Source organism: Salvia miltiorrhiza, unplaced genomic scaffold (genome assembly GCF_028751815.1).
Source record: "Salvia miltiorrhiza cultivar Shanhuang (shh) unplaced genomic scaffold, IMPLAD_Smil_shh original_scaffold_453, whole genome shotgun sequence".
NCBI classification, from domain to species: Eukaryota; Viridiplantae; Streptophyta; class Magnoliopsida; order Lamiales; family Lamiaceae; genus Salvia; species Salvia miltiorrhiza.
The window spans coordinates 24,187-43,759 of NW_026651552.1; the positions used below are offsets into that span (position 1 = coordinate 24,187).

General features: G+C 35.4%; 1 protein-coding gene across 1 annotated transcript; it reads right to left on the reverse strand.

Annotated features, from left to right (window-relative positions):
* Positions 1-1,525: 1,525 nt before the first annotated feature.
* On the reverse strand, positions 1,526-4,114 carry LOC131004668 (UDP-glycosyltransferase 74F2-like). Its single transcript, XM_057931377.1, has 2 exons — positions 3,228-4,114; positions 1,526-2,353 (listed from the first exon to the last, which is right to left on the reverse strand). The coding sequence occupies exons 1-2, from the start codon at positions 3,879-3,881 to the stop codon at positions 1,622-1,624; spliced, it is 1,386 nt and encodes a 461-aa protein (XP_057787360.1). The 5' UTR covers positions 3,882-4,114; the 3' UTR covers positions 1,526-1,621.
* Between the last annotated feature and the right edge of the window lie 15,459 nt (positions 4,115-19,573).

Genomic DNA, 19,573 nt, shown 5'->3' on the forward strand with positions numbered 1-19,573 from the left:
TCATCAAGATCTACGGTGGATGCATCATCTTGGTGGATGAATGCAAATACTGGGTTCGAATCCTGAAGGGAGCAAAATTTTTATTATTTTCGGATGCATTAAATTTAATAGCGAATACATTAATTTATATAGCAGATGCATTGATTTTAATGGTTCTTATGTTCTCACGATAAGTGTGGTTCTCATTATAACCACACCCTATATATATATATAGGGAGAGGTTCAAGAAAGAACCATAAATAAAAAAAGAACGGAGAACCGTTTTCAGTCATTCGATTATCAAGATCTACGATGGATGTATCATCTTGTTGGATGAATGCAGATCCTGGGTTCGAATCCTGAAGGGAGCAATTTTTTTTATTTTTTTGAGTGCATTAATTTTAACAGCGAATGCATTAATTTTTATAGTGAATGCATTAGATTTGATGGTTCTCACGCGTTCTCACAAATAATGTAGTTCTCTCTAGAACCATATATATATATATATATATAGGGATGGGATCAATGAAGAATGCTAAATGTAGAAGGAAACAACGAAGGCTGAATAACTCAATACATTTACTGAATAAATCACGCGAGCGCATGAATGAAAAATGTACGTGTTTATTCAGTAAAATAACTATTCGTGCGGTCGCGTGATTTATTCGGTAAATTTATTGACTTATTCAGAACGAAATATAGTTACTTCTTCATAGATCCCAACCCTATATAGATATATGTATATATATATATATATATATATATATATATATATATAGGGAGAGGTTCAAATAAGAACCACTAATAAAATAAGAACAGAGAACCATTTTAAGCCATTCGATCATCAAGATCTACGGTGGATGCATCATCTTAGTGGATGGATGCAGATGCTGGGTTCGAATCCTGAAGGGAGCAAAAAATTATTTTTTTTGGATGCATTAATTTGTATAGCAGATGCAGTAATTTTATTGGTTCTTATGTTCTCACGATAATTGTGGTTCTCACTATAACCGCACCCTATATATATATATATATATATATATATATATATATATATGGGCGCGCTTCAGTGAGACCCCCTATTTTTCGTGTAACATGAGTACAATGAATAAGACATATAATACTAATGAACAAAACGTATATCTAATGAACAAGATGTATATACTGATGAAAAATAAAATTTTAAAAATTCGTAATGAATAAGATATATATACTGATGAACATGGCCGTATACACTGATGAACAATGCAGTATATACTGATGAATAACAAAATTTAAAATATTCTGCTCCCTCCAGGATTCGAACCCTGCGAAAAAAAATCACCCTCCAGATACAATATCAGTCATATGATTGATAAAATAAATGCACCAGATCGTGCCCTAGATCTTACTAAAATTAGGGGGTCTCATTGGAGCGGCCCCCTATATATATATATATATATATTTGTTCACTAATTGAATTAATTATTTACTTTAATCCAACATTTTGTGGTTATAAACGTCTGCAATTTCAATTTGGACAGGTTATAAAATTGAACAAGTGGTATTGTGCGTGTTGATATCATTCATATATACTAACATATAATTGTCGATTAATACACATATTATTATACATGGAAATGCAATGAATAAACAACAATAATCATTGGTCACCACTCAAACTTGTCAACTTGGACAGGAAGTTCTGAATATCTATATCAGAAGTGCCACCCTCATCCACGGCCTCCTTAGCCAAATCCCTCCATTTACTAGCATTCATCTTCATCTCTTTCCCTCTCATCACTTCCCTCAAACAACCCTCCACCTCCTCTCTCCCCACCAGCCCATCCTCCCCAACCCTAACCCTAACGCCCACGCCCCACACGTCTTGCACGAGCTTCGCGTCCGTGGTCTGGTCCGTCCACTGCGGCATCACCACCATGGGCACCCCCGAGCTCAGCGCCTCCGTCGTCGAGTTCCACCCGCCATGCGAGAAGAAGCACCCCACAGCCTTGTGAGACAGCACCTCCAGCTGAGGGCTCCAGTGCACAAACAATGCCTTATCAAGTGACGCCTCAATGAAATCCATGGGGATCTTTTCCTCTCTGTCTGAAGCTCTGACCACCCATACGAAGTGGAAGCTTGTGTGGTGCAATCCCCATGCGATCTCTTCCATTTGTGATTTGGGGAGATTGTCCATGCTGCCAAATGCTATGTACACCACTGAGCTTGCCGCCTTCTTGTCTAGCCAATTCATGATTGTTGTCGAAGGCTCTGAATGGAAGAGGTTTATGTCATATTTGTTGTCATTGGCAATTCGATTGTCCAAGTATGAGGATGGGAGTGTGGGCCCAATTGTAAGAAGTGGGCATACTTTTGTCATTGAATCCACGATCTGTCAAAATATAATAAAGACATCGAAGTATCGTCGAACAAGGCAAATTAGAGATGAAATGCTATTTTGTAAACGATAATTTAATAAAGAAATTAACAAAGAAAACATACTTACGTAAACCGAGTAATTCCAAAAATTATTTATATTTTATACACACTCTTCGTGCACAAATTAACTTCTCAGTGGACACACTTTCTAAGAAAAAATAATTACTATATATTTAGTGAGTAGATAAAAAGGCTCCATAATTTTATTTTATTTTAAAAATAGTGATAATTAGTGATTTTATATGGATCTATTAATATATGGCAATATATATAATAATATAGGAATTTGAAGGGCCGGACAAAAATGATAAGATGAGAGAGTAATTTTTTCTTTGTTGCCCGATTTTTCCTGCGTATGCAGGTGAAAAAGATAGGGCTTTTCAATGTTGACACGAAAACAAATATAATTTTTTAAAAAATATATTTGAAGCTCTTTTAAATATATGGTGAACACGTATAAATTACTCAGTTTTGAATATTGGTTGAGGAGGGTAGTGGATTTAAGCTCCACAAATCGAAAAAAACATATGAATCTATCAGTATATATATATAGGGTCATTGGAAAAAAAAATTACGATATTCTTCTCCTAAATTTAAAAAAAAATGGAATTTCCAATTTTCCTTACGCACACACACATATACGTGTGTGTATAACATAGTAACGAGCAATATACAAGATATATAGTATCTAAATATGGTGCTTAATTAAATAAAAATTATATATTACAAACACTTATATATCAAACGTGCTAGCTAGATCGATACGATCGATCTAAATAATGAGATGCAAATTAATATTGAATTAATCTAAAACAATCAAAACTCACCTTCTCTTCCAACTTGTAAAACGTATTGACAAGCACAAAATCAGCCTTCTCCAAATTCGAAAATTGATTCAACACCATCTCGAAGTAGGCCGGATATGTCCCATGCTTGTATATGAACGAAGGGAGGTCCGGCAGATCAAGCGGCGGAAGCCCCGGCAGCTCCACCGGAGTCGAAGCGGCCGTCACGGGAAGCTTGAGCAGCCCCTGATGGGCATAATAGTACACATAATTCACAGCACAAGCTTGAGTGAAAAAAGCAGCTCCCTTAATACCATATTTTTGGGCCACTTCCAAAGCCCAAGGCAAAAAGGCATCATATACTATGCAATCAATGGGGTGGTTAGAGCTTTGATATGATTGGATGAGATCCTCCAGGGTTTTCGAGCCCGCCCGTTCCATACGCGTCAGATAGTCTGACACGTTGTCGGCCTGTCCGAAACCGCCTTCATCGAATCCATCAGATATGGAGTCGATGACGACGGAGTCGGATTTTGGGTTGAAGGATTTGAGGATGAATTTGGTTACGGCAAAAGTGGCTTTAGCACCTTTGAAGACTAGGCGCTTGCAAAATTGATGCATAGGGTTAACATGGCCTTGGCTTGGGTAAGGTATTGCTAAGATGTGTGGTTTGTAGGAATTTCTCTCTTTCTCCATTTTTTCTATGACCTCCTTTGAGAATACTATCCAACTATATATATTATATATATGAGAGAGAGAGAGAGTTATCCAACTATGAGAGAGTGAGAGAAATAGAATTGAAGGCTCTAATTTTGGCGGCTGCCGTGATTAACGAACCGAGATAATCACAATTTTCTGTATGAAAAGTCAATACCATAATTTTGTAAATGATAATTGTGATATTGGAGTTTTTATTTGGTGGATGCTCAAGATTAACTACTCCATTTTTTTTTTGAAGACATTAACTACTCCATTATTTGGTTTCAAAGAAAACTACTCCATTATTTGTAGTCATTTTCATTCTTTTTTTTGTTTTGTTTTATGTGTGTGTGTCGCGAGATGGACTTGTTGAGAGTCATGACTTGTCTTGCTTATGGTAAATCAAGAATTTTAAGAACTCTGTTGTCTTCAACTTCCGAGCGCAACTAACACATATTGTTTGCGTGAATTTATAAGCTACGTAAAATAGATTATAAGTTATTCATAGAAGTTTATGAACTTCTTTAAAGAATTCGATAGAATAAATTCTTAAACAATTTATAATCTCTAAAAATAAGTTTCAAGTTTATAAGCTCCTAAAAAAATAAGTTCTTCCACTCCAACTTATTTTTTCATAATTTTATATGTAATAATTATTTTACAAATATTATTCAACTATAAATTATTATTTTTATCATATACCTTATCAAGTTCATCTCTTTTCGATTTTCTCTCTCTAGCTTATAAACTTAATATTATCTAAATACTTTGATAATTATTAAGCTCTTAAAAAAACTACATCTTATAAGCTCTTGAAATATTTTATAAATTCTAAAAACTTGTAAGTTATTTAAAATAAGATTAGTGAAACACCCTCTGAATATAATATTTTCAAATTTAATTTATGTTTGACCCATTTTTTATTTATTCAAACTCCTTTTGAATTTTTTGAACACATCAAGTTTCATTAGGGATGTCAATCCAGCCCGAAATTCGTGAACTGGACCGATTAGCCACCAATCCGAGAGGGTTTGGGCTAAAAAATTTAAACCCGATAAAACGACAGTTCGAATAGCTCGTAACCTATGATGTACGGATTCTTCAAAAAATAGCACATTGCAGTATCGGATACGCTCAGAGTGCGGGAGCGGGTGCGATTCGCGTGGGATTCGCACGGGATTCGCCATATGGCAAACCCCCCCCCCCCTCAAAAAAAAAAAAACGGATTCGCGAATCAGGTGCGCCCACCTCACGAATCGGGTGCGTTTAGGATGCATTTAGGGTTGTTTTGAAGAATTTCATTATTTTTGGGCTCTTTTGCCATTTTTTTCAATTTATTGCCCTACAATTATTTGTGTCTCTTCGATCCCTCAACAAAGAAGAATTCAATTTCAAGAAATTATAATCTTACTATACTTTATTTTCTAAGTTCTATCATACTTATTAAATTAAAATTTTATTTAAAAAAAAGGAAAATAAGAAACAACCTAAAAATCCCCTTGAAAGCAAAGAAAGCATACTAAAGGCCGAGCCTCGTTAAAACCTTGCAAAGGAAAACCTGAGAGGAAAAAGCCTTAGCAAGGGAAAAGAGTACTCGTCTAAGATGAAAAAAGAGAAAAAATGTTAGTAAGTGGAGGTAAAATTATTTCAGATGCTCCGTCTAAGTTCTATCATACTAATTAGTAGTAAACTAATAATTAAAATAATTATAAGAATAAAAGTGGCAGATTGAAATGCTTTAACTTGCAATTTCAGCTATTATATGTATTTTATTTCTTGATCTTTGACTTATATTTGCAATGCAACATTTAATTTATGAACGCTCTTTTCTTTTTTTCAATTTGATTGGTCATATCTAATAAAGGGGCTATGGCAAAAAAATACATGAACTTTAAAAAAAGTTGCAATTTTCACATGAACTTTCAATTAAGCCAAAAAATACATGAATTTATATTTTTGTTGCAATTTTCACCTAAGTTTGACTTTCAACAAAATTGAAGCTTAATTGACAGTCGAAATTAAGTCAAATATATCAAATTTTGGTCTAACTTCTGGTGATGATGAGTATTTAGAAGCTCGGAGGTCTAAGAAAGTAAAATTTGATATATTTGACTTAATTTCGGCTGTCAATTAAGCTCTAATTTTGTTGAAAGTCAAACTTAGGTGAAAATTGCAACAAAAATATAAATTCATGTACATTTTGGCTTAATTGAAAGTTCAGGTGAAAATTGCAACTTTTTTCAAAGTTCGTGTATTTTTTGGCCATAACCCCTATAATAAAATATATAAATATAACAGACGTATCATTCACGAATCGCACCCTATATTTTCTGAAAATTCGTATCCCCGCATTCGAATCGTATCGCTCTCGCACCCGCCCCCTCGCACATGTGCAACATAGCTAGTAACCAAATAGTCCGACACCCGATAGGGCAGGGTCGAAAATAATCTGAAACCTTATAAGACTGACTCGAAAATAATGTGTTCTCTTGATTATATGAAAATTTTCTCATTAATTATGTGATTTTCAATTTTATTACTTTACTTCTAAAAATTAGTATAATAAGATATTTTTTTATTGAAAAAGTTTGTGAAATGTATTTTGATTCAATTTTAAAAATTTATTATTAGAAAGTTATACTCCTCATTTTACTTCTCTGTATTTTTAATTCATTATTTAATATAAAATATTTAGATGCAAAAATTAAAAGATGATAATTATTTAATAAAAATGTTGCATATTTATATCTCTAATAGTTGCATATTAGTTATTATGTAAGTCGATTTTTAAATGTCACTTATTTATCCGTGTATTTGTTTATTATAAATTAATATAATATTGTCTAGAGAAATATATTAATTAATCTTTTTAAAATAAATTTTTGAGCTCGACTAGTCTGATGGGCTAGTTCGAAACTCAAATGTTTAGGGTTAGTAATAGAAATTTTTAATCTAAATTTTTTTTAATCCAATTAATTCATAAGTGTATAATTCGATTATCCGATAAGACTAACTCAAAGATACTATGGATTGAATTGATTGATATCCCTAAATCTCACTAATTACTTTATATGGAGGTGGTTGGCATGCTATTGCCGAATAATAATAGATGGAAGAGGGATTTGCAAAACTATTCAAGTTTGAAAAGTGTCAATCTATTATACTCATTTTTCTGCACTCTATACTAGGGCTGGCAAATCGTGTGGGTCGGATCGTTATCGGGTCGACCTGATATTAACCCGACCTGATAAGGCCAAACCCGAACCCGACCTAATAAGGGAATGCTCGAACCCAACCCGAACCCAACCTGATACACCTAAACCCGAACTCGACACGAACCCGATAACAACCCGATTTGAATCGGGTTGACACGACACGATAGTGACACAATCTGATTACGACCTGATAATAACACGATTTGAATCGGGTTGACACGACACGATAGCAACACGATCTGATTACGACCAGATAACAACACGAATTTGATTTGATTAATTCATATGAATAATAATATATAAAAAAAAATACAAAATTCGTCACATATGCTCAACAATCAACATATCCAATAAATCAACAATTCAACATATGCCAAACTAAAAATACAATCAATATAAAACATTAAACCAATAAGCATCAATAAGCTTAACAAAATATAATAAGCTCAAATGAAAATAACAATGCATCAACCAAGAGTTGTCAATCCCTCACATAACTACAACATAATCCAAGTGAGCTTAACAAATCAAAACATAACTAGACTAAGTGACACCCTTCATGCAACATCAATAGTGGAGACCGAAGAAGATTCGGTTTGAGGTTCATCATCGCCATGTAGAAAGTCTTCGGCTAACTCAGATGTTGGTACTTCGCTTTTGAAGGCTTTGAACGAAAAAAATATGAATTAATATTAAATATATATCAATAATATAAAATATTAACATTAATAACATAAAAAACTCATAGCTTTTTCTCCAAACAACCAATCTCTAGTGCAAATTTGAAAATATTGAAATGAATGAAACCCTAAACTAAAGTGAATAAAGAAATCAAAAATTAAAAAATTAAAATAAATATTTAATAAAAATAATAATATTACTATCGGGTTACCCGAACCGAACCCGACCCGACCCGAACCCGACCCGAAATTATCAAGTCCTTATCAGGTCGACCCGATAAGGACCCGAATCTTATCGTGCGTGTTACTAACCCATTAATTTCGTGCGGTTTCGTGTCGTGTCGTGTCGAAAATTGCCAGCCCTACTCTATACCTCTTCCATCTATGACACATTAAATATTCATAAATAGGAACGATTGTACAGTTTTATGACTTTGAACTTTGAGTTGTACTTATATTCTAATTTTTGTGATATTATTCGTTTAATATATCTATTTTAAGATTAGAGGTCATAGTCGGCCACCAACTTGGAAAAATATTTTATCCATCTTTTAATATTAGAGGTCATAATTAAGTTATATGTTTTGTTTTATTATTCGATTCTAGTATAATATCTATTTTAATATTAGAGGACAACTTCACTAATTTTGATCATCTATTTTAAGATTAGAGGTCATAGTCGGCCACTAATTTTCTGTCGCAGCTCCACTAAACTGCTCATCCTACACCATGTTGATCAACTTCAGCTTCACTTCAAAAGTATTTGCCTGAACAGTTGACCCCCAGGTACATCCCTGAAACTGACCAATTTGAGGTTGGTACATATGGTTTAGCGGTGGAGGTAGTGAAGGAGGTTGTGCACGTCTGTCTGATTCTGACAATTGTCTTTGCAGCTCGTCCACCATGCGCATAAGCTCTGCGGGATCAAAATCTTTCTTTGTCATAGCTTGCTCCATTTTCTCCCAGTTGTCTCACTTGTGCTGCTTCTCAATTTTTAAATTCAGAGGCACTAGATGCTCCTTTCCGGATCTTGTAATCATGCACGCCTGCAATAGCAGTTACAAATCAGAAGCTAGTAAACATAAAAATAAAAAAATAAAAAAAAAACAAAATAAAAGCCTGAAATAATGCCTATGTACTATCAAAAATATCAAAGCATAATCTACACAGTCCCCGGCAATGGGCCAAAAAGTTGATCACTATTTTTATAGCAACAAAAATACAGCAACTAACACGGTATAATTGTAGTATAAATAGTAAATAGAGTATCGTATTTACAGGGACTGCTAAGCGAAAACACTATAAATAATCCTAATAAATCCCAAACAATATTCAAGCAAACACAACTATGATGAATAATTAAAATTAAAATTGACATCATAAGAACATTAAAAATCATGAAAAAGTAAGTGTTATCACTTTCGCCTGCCGAAAGCTCTCTGCGAGGATATCAATAAAATGTGCGCCGAATTTTGGTGGGGGGACAAGAAGAATATGAAGAAGATCCACTGGGTCAAATGGCAAAAACTGTACATACCGAAAGAATGGGGCAGATTAGGATTTCGCGATCTGGTTAGTTTAGAAAAGCTCTCCTGGCCAAACAAGTTTGGCGGCTGATGACCAAGCCACATTCACTAATGGCAAGAGATAGATATTTTAAAGAAGGGGATATCTTATTAGCGCCGATTAAATCGAACTGCTCATTTATCTGAAGATCACTGATGTGGATGTCGAGTGGGTGATCGGCAAGCACAGCAAGAACTCTCAAATGACAGCAAACAAAAATGGAGACTTAAAACAAGGTTTTACATGGTTCAGATATAATATTCTACATCCACGGAGGGTAAACAGAGATCTCTTATTGCTCAACTGAGAAAATCGAAAATACAGTATAGATCAAATGAGAATCACAGCTATATCTCCTAACTATCACTCAACTTTCTTCTTGATCTTCTTCTCCCACTGTTTCTTTCTTTTCTCTCGTATGCAATAGCTCAACAACCAACAATAGAAAAATATGAAAGTAAAACAAAAGCTAATCTAGAAAACCTTCTAGAAACAAACCTAACAGCCTACCAGAACCCGGTGCATGGGAAATAATCTGCTGCTATCACCTTTTGCATGAGACCTTTATATTTTGCATATAGGTCCTTCATCAATTCATATGTTCTGCAGACACACCTTCACAAACTCCACCTTGGCTGCAGAAGCTTGCAACAGAAACCTTAACCTGACTCCCCTCAATATTATGCTCCATTACAGAGCTCCCTACCTCTGAAATCAGTATGAAATCAAATTCACCAAACGAAGACAATACCTGAACTTCTCCCCAGGTAATGGTTTGGTCAACATATCAACTGCATTATGGTCAGTTGATACCTTCAACACTTGAACAATTTTCTTGCTGACAATATCTCTAATGAAGTGTAATCGCACATCAATGTGCTTTGACCTCTCATGAAAAACTTGATGCCTTGCCAAATGCAGGGCACTTTGATTATCACAGTAAACCTTTACTCCATTCAGTTTGATGCCAAATTCCTCTACCATTCCCTTCAGCCACATAGCTTCCTTTATTGCCTCAGTTAATCCCATATATTCAGCCTCAGTTGTAGATAAAGCCACCACAAACTGAAGTCCTGATTTCCAACTAATGGTTGATCCAAACAACTTGAAAATATATCCTGTCTGTGACCTTCTTGAATCAAGGTTTGCGGCATAATCTGAATCCACAAAACCAGATAATATATCATCACTTGTAGCATCAAATTTATTGTACATTATCCCCAGATCAGAACTTCCTTTCAAGTATCTCAGCAACCACTTCAAAGCATTCCAATGCTCCCTTCTTGGTTCAGCCATATATCGACTGATAACACTAATGGAGTGTGCAAGGTCTAGTCTTGTACACACCATAGTGTACATAACACTCCCAACTATGCTGGCATATGGAATTCTTTCCATTTCCCTCTTCTCTTCATTAGTTGATGGCCTTTGAGCATTTGATAGTTTGAAATGTGATGCTATGAGAACACCAACTGTTCTAGCATCATGCATATAGTATCTCTTTAGCACCTTCTGAATGTAGTCTCTCTGATTCAACCACAGAGAACCCTTTGATTTATTTCTCAAGATATCCATACCAAGTATCCTCATTGCACAGCCCAGATCTTTCATCTCAAACTTTCTACTGAGTACCTGTTTGAGCCTCTCTATTTCAACCAAGCTTTTACCTACCACTAGCATATCATCTACATATAGCAGTAGATATATGTAGCTTCCATCATTTACCTTTCTTAGATACACACAACTATCATGTTGTGATCGTGTGAATCTAAGTTCCATCATATAATCATCAAACTTTAGATACCATTGCCTAGAAGCTTGCTTTAATCCAGATAATGACCTTTTAAGCAAACAAATCCTTGTTTTCTGGCAGAACAAACCTTCGGGTTGGATCATGTATATGGTCTCTTCTAGATCGCCATGGAGAAATGTTGTTTTCACATCCAATTGATGGAGCTCCAGATCATATTGATTCACTATAGCCAACAAAATCCTTATGGAACAATGCTTCACAACCGGGCTGAATACTTCATTGAAGTTTATCCCTTCTTGTTGTGTAAATCCTCGAGCAACAAGTCTAGCTTTAAATCTGACCCTTTCTCTATCAGTTAGCTCAATTTTCCTCTTGAAAATCCACTTACAACTCACTAACTTTTGAGATTTTGGCCTTTTAACTAGAATCCATGTCCCATTTTTCAGTAAGGAATCTATTTCTTCTTTCATAGCAATCATCCAATGATCTCTGTCTTTGTCTTTCATAGCCTCTAAGTAGTTTTTAGGCTCCTGATATTCTACTTCTTCTGCTATGCTCAGAGCATAAGCCACCAAGTCAGCATCTCCATATCTGGCAGGAGGTTGTATGGTTCTCCTTTGTCTATCTCTTACTAGTAGATAGTCAGATAAATCAGAATTCTGTTCTTCATTTAGGTCAGCTGCTTCTTCAGGTAATTGTGTATTTTCTCCACCATTCTCATTGAGCAGCTCCACCTCAAACAAGACATTATCAGAGTCATTCTCTTTGCTGCCAGCTTTCTTCAACTTTGCTTCCAAATAGGGCATGACATATTCCTTGAAAACTACATCCCTGCTAATAATCAGTTTGTTCATCCCCATTTCTGTACACCAAAGCTTGAACCATTTGACTCCTTTTGGATATCCCAAAAACACACACCTTAGAGCCCTAGGCTCTAATTTATCCTGTTTGATATGTGAATAAACTCTGCACCCAAAAGGCTTGAGATTGGAGTAATCAGGTGGATGCCCATACCATAGTTCATCTGGTGATTTGAAATTAATGGCAGATGAAGGACACATGTTGATGAGAGTACATGCAGTACTCATTGCCTCACCCCAGAACTGCTTAGGCATTCCAGATCCCTGCAACATGCATCTGACCCTCTCAATAATTGTTCTATTCATCCTCTCTACAACACCGTTTTGCTGCGGATTCCCAGGCACTGTTCTATGCCTCTTAATACCCCTTTCAATACAGAAATCTTGAAATTCCTTTGATAAGAACTCGAGCCCGTTGTCAGTTCTTATATACTTAACTCCAGTACCTTTCTCATTAACCACTTCAGCCCACCATTCCTTAAATCTCAAGAAGGCTTCATCCTTTCCTTTTAGAATATATATCCAGAGTTTTCTTGTGTAATCATCAACAATACTCATAAAAAACCTCCCTTCTCCTTTAGTAGCAACTCGAGCTGGGCCCCACAAATCTGAATATACATATTCCAAATGAGATTTTGAAATATGTCTGCCCTTTCCAAAGGGCAGCTTCTTGCTTTTGCTCATAATACATTCTTCACAGCCCTTAACTCTAAATTCAGAGGGATTCTTGAGTATACCTTGTTTTAAAAGGAGATTCGTTCCTTTTTCACCCACATGCCCAAGTCTGGTGTGCCACAATCTTGAGGTATCTTCACTGTTGGCATCACAGTTGCCTGATATTGTTTGCCCATCAAGGTAGTACAGGCTTTGCTTCCTCATTCCCTTCAATACGATTATGTCATCTTTCATGACATGGATGGATCCATCTTTGGAAATGAAATGGCACCATTTCGATTCCAGGACTCCAAGGGATATGAGATTTCTTTTCAACTCTGGGATGTACCTAACTTCAGAAAGAATCTTTACTGAACCATCACTTAGCCTGATCTTGATGTCACCAATTCCCTTCACATTGCATGTGTGATCATTCCCTAGCAATACTTGCCCATACTCTCCTGTTTTCAAACTCAAGAACCAATCCTTATGTGGGCTCATGTGGAAACTACACCCAGAATCAAGGATCCATTCATTAGAGACTTTGCAGTCCATAATATTCAAGATCTCTGCAGTTTCCACATGTTCTGCTACATCTGCTTCATCTTTCTTTTGCCCTTGAGTTTCTTACTTCTTCTTCCATGAGAAACAATTTTTCTTGAGATGACCAATCTTCTTGCAATAGTGACAGCTCCTCGTTTCCTTTTCACCGGTATCCTTCCCCTTTTCTGGATGTACTTTCTTGGATTCATTGGTTCCCTTCTTGAATTTTCCCTTTCCAAACTTTGACTTAATGGCTAGGCTTTCAGCATTCGAACCTTCTTGCTTAGATGAATTGCATTTCTGCAACTCCTTTGTTCTCAAAGCCGACTGGACTTCTTCAAGAGAGATAGTCTTCTCTCTCCCAAACAACATGGTGTCTTTTAGATGCTCGAAGGATTTTGGCAAAGAATTTAACAGGATAATCACCTTATCCTCATCTTCAAGTTTGACGTCGATATTCTCCAGATCACCCAACGTCTTGTTAAATTCCTCAATTTGATCATCGAGGCTCTTACCTTCACTAATCTTGAAAGAGTACAATTTTTGTTTGATGTACAATAGATTAGTGAGGGATTTCTTCATATAGGTGTCCTCCAATTTCTTCCAGATTCCTACCGCGGTCGTCTCCTTCGAGACTTCTCTGAGCACTTTGTCGCCAAGGCAAAGAATCAGGGCACTGTGAGCCCTTTCCATCAGATTTATCCGATCTGCCTTCTTCATGTCATCTGGTAAACCATCCTCACCTTGCAATGCATTGAACAAGCCTTGCTGGATCAGCATGGCTTTCATTTTCAGCCGCCATAAGCCGAAATCATTCTTTCTGGTGAACTTCTCCACCTCGAACTTTGCCGTCGACATCTCTGAATTTTCAACGCCGATCTTCGTTCCCACAGACGGCGCCACTTGTCGAGTGGGTGATCGGCAAGCACAGCAAGAACTCTCAAATGACAACAAACAAAAATGGAGATTTAAAATAAGGTTTTACGTGGTTCGGATATAATATCCTACATCCACGGAGGGTAAACAGAGATCTCTTATTGCTCAACTGAGAAAATCGAAAATACAGTATAGATCAAATGAGAATCACAACTATATCTCCTAGCTATCACTCAACTCTCTTCTTGATCTTCTTCTCCCACTGTTTCTTTCTTTTATCTCGTATACAACAGCTCAACAACCAACAATAGAAAAATATGAAAGTAAAACAAAAGCTAATCTAGAAAACCTTCTAGAAACAAACCTAACAGCCTACCAGAACCCGGTGCATGGGAAATAATCTGCTGCTATCACCTTTTGTATGAGACCTTTATATTTTGCATATAGGTCCTTCATCAATTCATATATTCTGCAGACACACCTTCACAGTGGAGTAGAGATAGTGGAGAATGGCTCGCGATGAAGTGTTGGTGATGGTACTAAGATTCTGGCATTTGGAGATAGATGGATCAACGGACTGAAAAGAGGGAAGGTGCGGGCTGAGGGACAACATAAAAACTATAGGCTTTTGGTTGGGGACCTTATTGGTGTGGAGAGTGAATGGAATGTGTAAAAGGTGGAAAAGTACTTCCTCCCTCACGTTGTGGGATACATTGTTACTACTCCAATTTGGGAACGAGGAAAGGGAAGACTAGCTTTAGTGGTGCTTTGAACCTAAGGGATATTTCACAACGAAGACGGCTTACCTATCTTCTTTGGGTTATTATGACAGAGATCCGCACCGAAGTGAGAGGGACAAAAAATTGTGGAGTAAGATGGTTTGGGCTCACTTAATACCACCAAAAGTGAAAATCATGGCCTGGAGAGCGCTACACGATGTGATTCCAACAGCGGGGAACCTGAGACGACACCATGTGCCTACGGATGGGATTTGTTCCCTTTGCAAGAATAGATGGGGTACTACTTCTAATATGCTCTTTTTTTTTGCCTAAGGATCAAGCAGGTATGAAAGAATAGCAGATTTTGGAGAGTTCCTTAAAAATGGTTTAACAATTGATATGATCGATATTGCATAAATGATGTGTTCCGAATTTGAGGTCGAAGCGTATGAATGTTGGCTGATATTGGCATGGCAAGTTTGGAACTACGTCTGCAAAATCACTTATGATCAGCCTGATGGATTAGTGGAGCCTACGGAAGAGATGAGTTGGGTTCAATGGGAGATGTATCAGAAGGTGAGAGTAACTATTATGATGAATTCGCCTCTTGGAATGGTGTGTGGTGACAGAACCTGGAAAAGGCCGCCTAGAGAAAATTTTAGAGTTGATGTGGACGTTGCTTTCTCTTCGGAGACTAATGCCCTTCGTCTTTGGGATTATCATCCAGGATTCTTTCGGACGAGTAGTGGAGCCGACGTCGAACATTTTGATAGCAGAAGTAATGGGTGTGGGTAATGAAATTGTACTCAATCTTGAATATGAGATCTCACCCATTGAAGTATTCACGAATTTGTTTGTGGCGACTCAAACAATAGCGTGACTGGAAGATGGCGATGAACTGCTCCTGACCGATATTCACGAGATTTTGCAAGGGCGTCATCTTATTGGAATTTATCATATCTACCGCACTACAAATCGTGTTGCGCACACACTTGCACACTATGTGCGTCGGGCACTTCTAAGTCTTAGATATGGACTGTCTGGCTAGAGGAAATTGTAAGAAACGATTTGGTTTGATATTTAATTGAATGAATTTTCCTTCAGAAAAATGACAATATTTTGTTATTTCTCCCCCACGTGTGCATTAGAATATTTATTTAAAATTGAAATGGATATCAATGTAAGTACTTGATAAAATAGGTATTTTTGGTAGACAAATTAACAAAATGGGGGTAATTTTATATATTTGCACATAATGGAATACAATGTTAACAATAATTTTTATGCTTCTTATATTATGATATCTATTATTTTAATAATTTTTTATGAAAATAAAATTTATTAAAATATTATGAACCTTTTTTTTCTTTGAAAAAAGGATCGATCCCTCCTCTCTTCCCCTTGGTGACTTGAACCCCTGATCTATTTATTGGAGGGGAAACATCTTATCAATTGAGTTGCACTTTGTTGTCAAAATATTATGAACTTTACTTAATATTGATTTAAAAAAAATTAAAATTAAAAGAGTATGTACTCGTAACTTTCTAGTTATCAACTCTATTAACAAATTACTATATTCGTTTACGAAGAGCATATAACAATTTTCTTATTTGGCATCCACAGAGAGTATACTATATTTTCTTTTTAGGACATGACCACACACACTCTCCTTATATTTCAACCTTACAATTAAGTACTCATTATTTACCAAAAAATCATATGTAGCCCACACTCAATTCAACTGCAACCACTCATTTATACATGGTAAGACTCTTTATCCACTGAACATGTATCCACCAACTATTTTATTTAAAAAAAATTGAACCCAATATTAAATACTCTTTATGGACGAAGGTAGTATAAATTAAAAATAAAATTAAACAACAAAAAAATAATTACATATTCTAATTAAAATAATCTCTTGTTAATAACAACAATATTAAACTAAACATATAAAATTATAACTAAATAAAAAATAAAAGAGGATAAAAGAATTGAGTTAACTCCACGTGGCATTCTCGAATCTCTACAATCTCCATTTATCTTATTGGCACATACAAATACATGTGACGTTTGGTTTGGTTGATGAATAGATAAGGTTGATAAGATTGGAGAGTTGATTAAATAATCAACTCAACTTTGGAGTGATAAATAATCACTCAATTGAATTATTAGAATGTGGGCCAATGACTCAATTATACAAATCAAATACTCAATTAAATTTAATTATTTTATTAAGCATGTCTTATCATTCAAACCAAATATCTCCTAAATGTATAATGTGACTTCTATTTGTGAAGTGTAGTTTTATAAGTATAGATAGATTCTCATATTTTCTCATGTGTCCCATAATTTATTGTGTCCTAGCGTGTCGTATATTTCATTTATTTTAGTTTTAAATTCTTTTTTTTCTTCAATTTTAACTTATTATATTTTAATATAATTTTAAGATAGATATCTAGAGTTGACTTATTCAATTATAGTTTATAATTATTTTTATATTATTTGAATTAATAATTTATTATTAAGAGTTAATTAATTTATATATAAGGTATATAAATTTTCTAAATATAATTTTTAATGATAAACATTAATTAAATTTTAGTATTATATAATATTTTTTTTATTTATATAATAAATGATTATAAAATACTCTTTTCATCCACGAAAAGTATGACACTTTTGCTATTTTTGGCATCCACCAAAAGTATGACATTTTCCTTTTTAGAACATGACTCCATATATTTTCCTTAACTTTTATCTTTATAAACACTTCTTATTTACAAAAAAAATCACCTCAAATTCAATCTCAATCACGCATCTCATAAAATGGTGAAATTTTTTCTCTACTATATAAAAATCAACACCAATTTTATTAAAATTTGTATCCATTAAAAGTGTAATACTTTTGGTGGATGGAGGGAGTAACAAAATTGAGAATAAGAGACCATGAAACCCAATAAGTTGTGGAGTGGACACATCCTCTAATCCGATATATTCTTGAGGCAAATATTAAAATACTCATTTTGCTTAACTAAAGGTTAATTGTTGTTGGGAACTTAATAAAATATCTTAATCCTAGTTTTGATGATACCAAAATCAATAAGTTTCACTTGTAATAGACTAGAACTGTTCGAACTCAAGTGTTAGAGTTCTTTATCTAGTTTAGTTGTTATTCTGAAGACTGAAGACTGAAGCCGGAGGACTGAAGACTGAAGTTGTCGACTGTTGACGAATTAAGGCAGAGTCAAATACTGATATTTGACTAACCAGTCCAAGAATCAGTTACGACTGATTACTTAATGCGAGCCACGTGGATTCAGCGGACTGATACTAAAGTTAAGTATCAGTTAAACATTCTTCCTCGGACTGAAGCTCCAAAGCTTAAAGGAAGCCACACACTCCAGAAGTACGGCCGCATTAAATGCAGAGATCTCAGGATCGTCCTTTCTCTGCAGAGGCCCTTCCTTCTTGGTGATTACCTTTTCAGAGATGTCCTATCTTCTGCTCCTTAGTAGCCATTCTCACCAAACAAAGGAACCTCGAAGATTGAAGCCTCAGCCCAAGTTCAAATTACTCTCTAACTGAAGAATTCTTGAAGACTATTTCAGCCAACGGATCTATTCAAGACGTCTCCTATAAATAGAGCTCGAGGATCACTTCAATCTTCACCGATTCAACTACATAAGCTGAAACACTGTCGAATTCGTCACTTGGCATTCAAAGTCATTCCAAAGTTTGAATCGAATAAGAGAATCACAAAGCCAAAAATCAGTCACTACTGATTACATACATTCTCTTAGAACTTAGGCAAATATTGTCTATCCAAAGCCTAGGTATAACTGATTACAGAGAACATGTTCTTTGTAATCTAGTTGGCAAGTTTTCGAACCTCGTTTCAACCGACCGAATTGAGAGTTTGAGTTGTAAGGAGTTCAGACCAGTGTTCTGACTACAAGAGATCTTAGTCTTTGCAGAAAGACATAGTTTTGTCTCAGTGAAGCTAAGAGTGAGGAATCCAACCCAATGTGTTGGAACTGAAGATAAAGATAGGATCTTTAGTTGTTTAGGTTTGCTGTGCACCCGTAAACACATGCCCAGGTTTGTTGTGCACCCGTAAGAACTTGCCCAGCGAAGTTGTCAGTCTCATCAACTGACCGTAGATGTAGGAAGTGTTTTCCGAAGCACGTAAAAATCTCTGTGTTGTTTACAGTTTTTAGTTTTTACCTTCTTACTTGTGTACAAACCTTTTCCAACTGAAAACTGATTAACTGCAAAGAGAAACTTAATTTCTGATAGCGTGATTAATCTCACAGGCTATTTCGAAACAAAAGTTTTCCGCTGCGTGTGTTATTAGTCTAACTGATTAATCTTCATAACATCTCTCTGTTCAACAAACTTGACCGAAGCTTTACGTGTATCAGTTATCAGTTAAAGTCTCAGACTTTAATTGATAACTACTTGCTGAAGAGTATTCAGTATCAGTCATCAATCTAAACTTTGCTAAACTCCTTTCTCTAAAAAGATTGTGTCAGTTTGTGTTTCAAGTTTCATTTTAAAAAATAGTCTATAGGTGTATTCCCCCCATACACCTATTTGAGACCATCCGAACCTAACAATTGTATCCATCAAAATAATAATGTATTAATTATAAACACTCTTACTAAAATACTCTTTTATTATTTTATTTTTTTCAATATTTAAAAATATTAGATTTGTATTTAAATTATATAATTGAAATTAAAATAATTCAAATAAAAAAGTTCATAAAACCCCCTCACCCACCCACCCCCGTTGCTTCCCCCCCCACAAAGTCTGCGGCC

Coding starts and splice junctions, on each gene's coding strand:
- LOC131004668 (XM_057931377.1), bottom strand. CDS start 3,881: ATGGAGAAAGAGAGAAATTCCTACAAACCACACATCTTAGCAATACCT. Junction 2,354..3,227: donor TTTACAAGTTGGAAGAGAAG/GTGAGTTTTGAT, acceptor ATATTTTGACAG/ATCGTGGATTCAATGACAAA.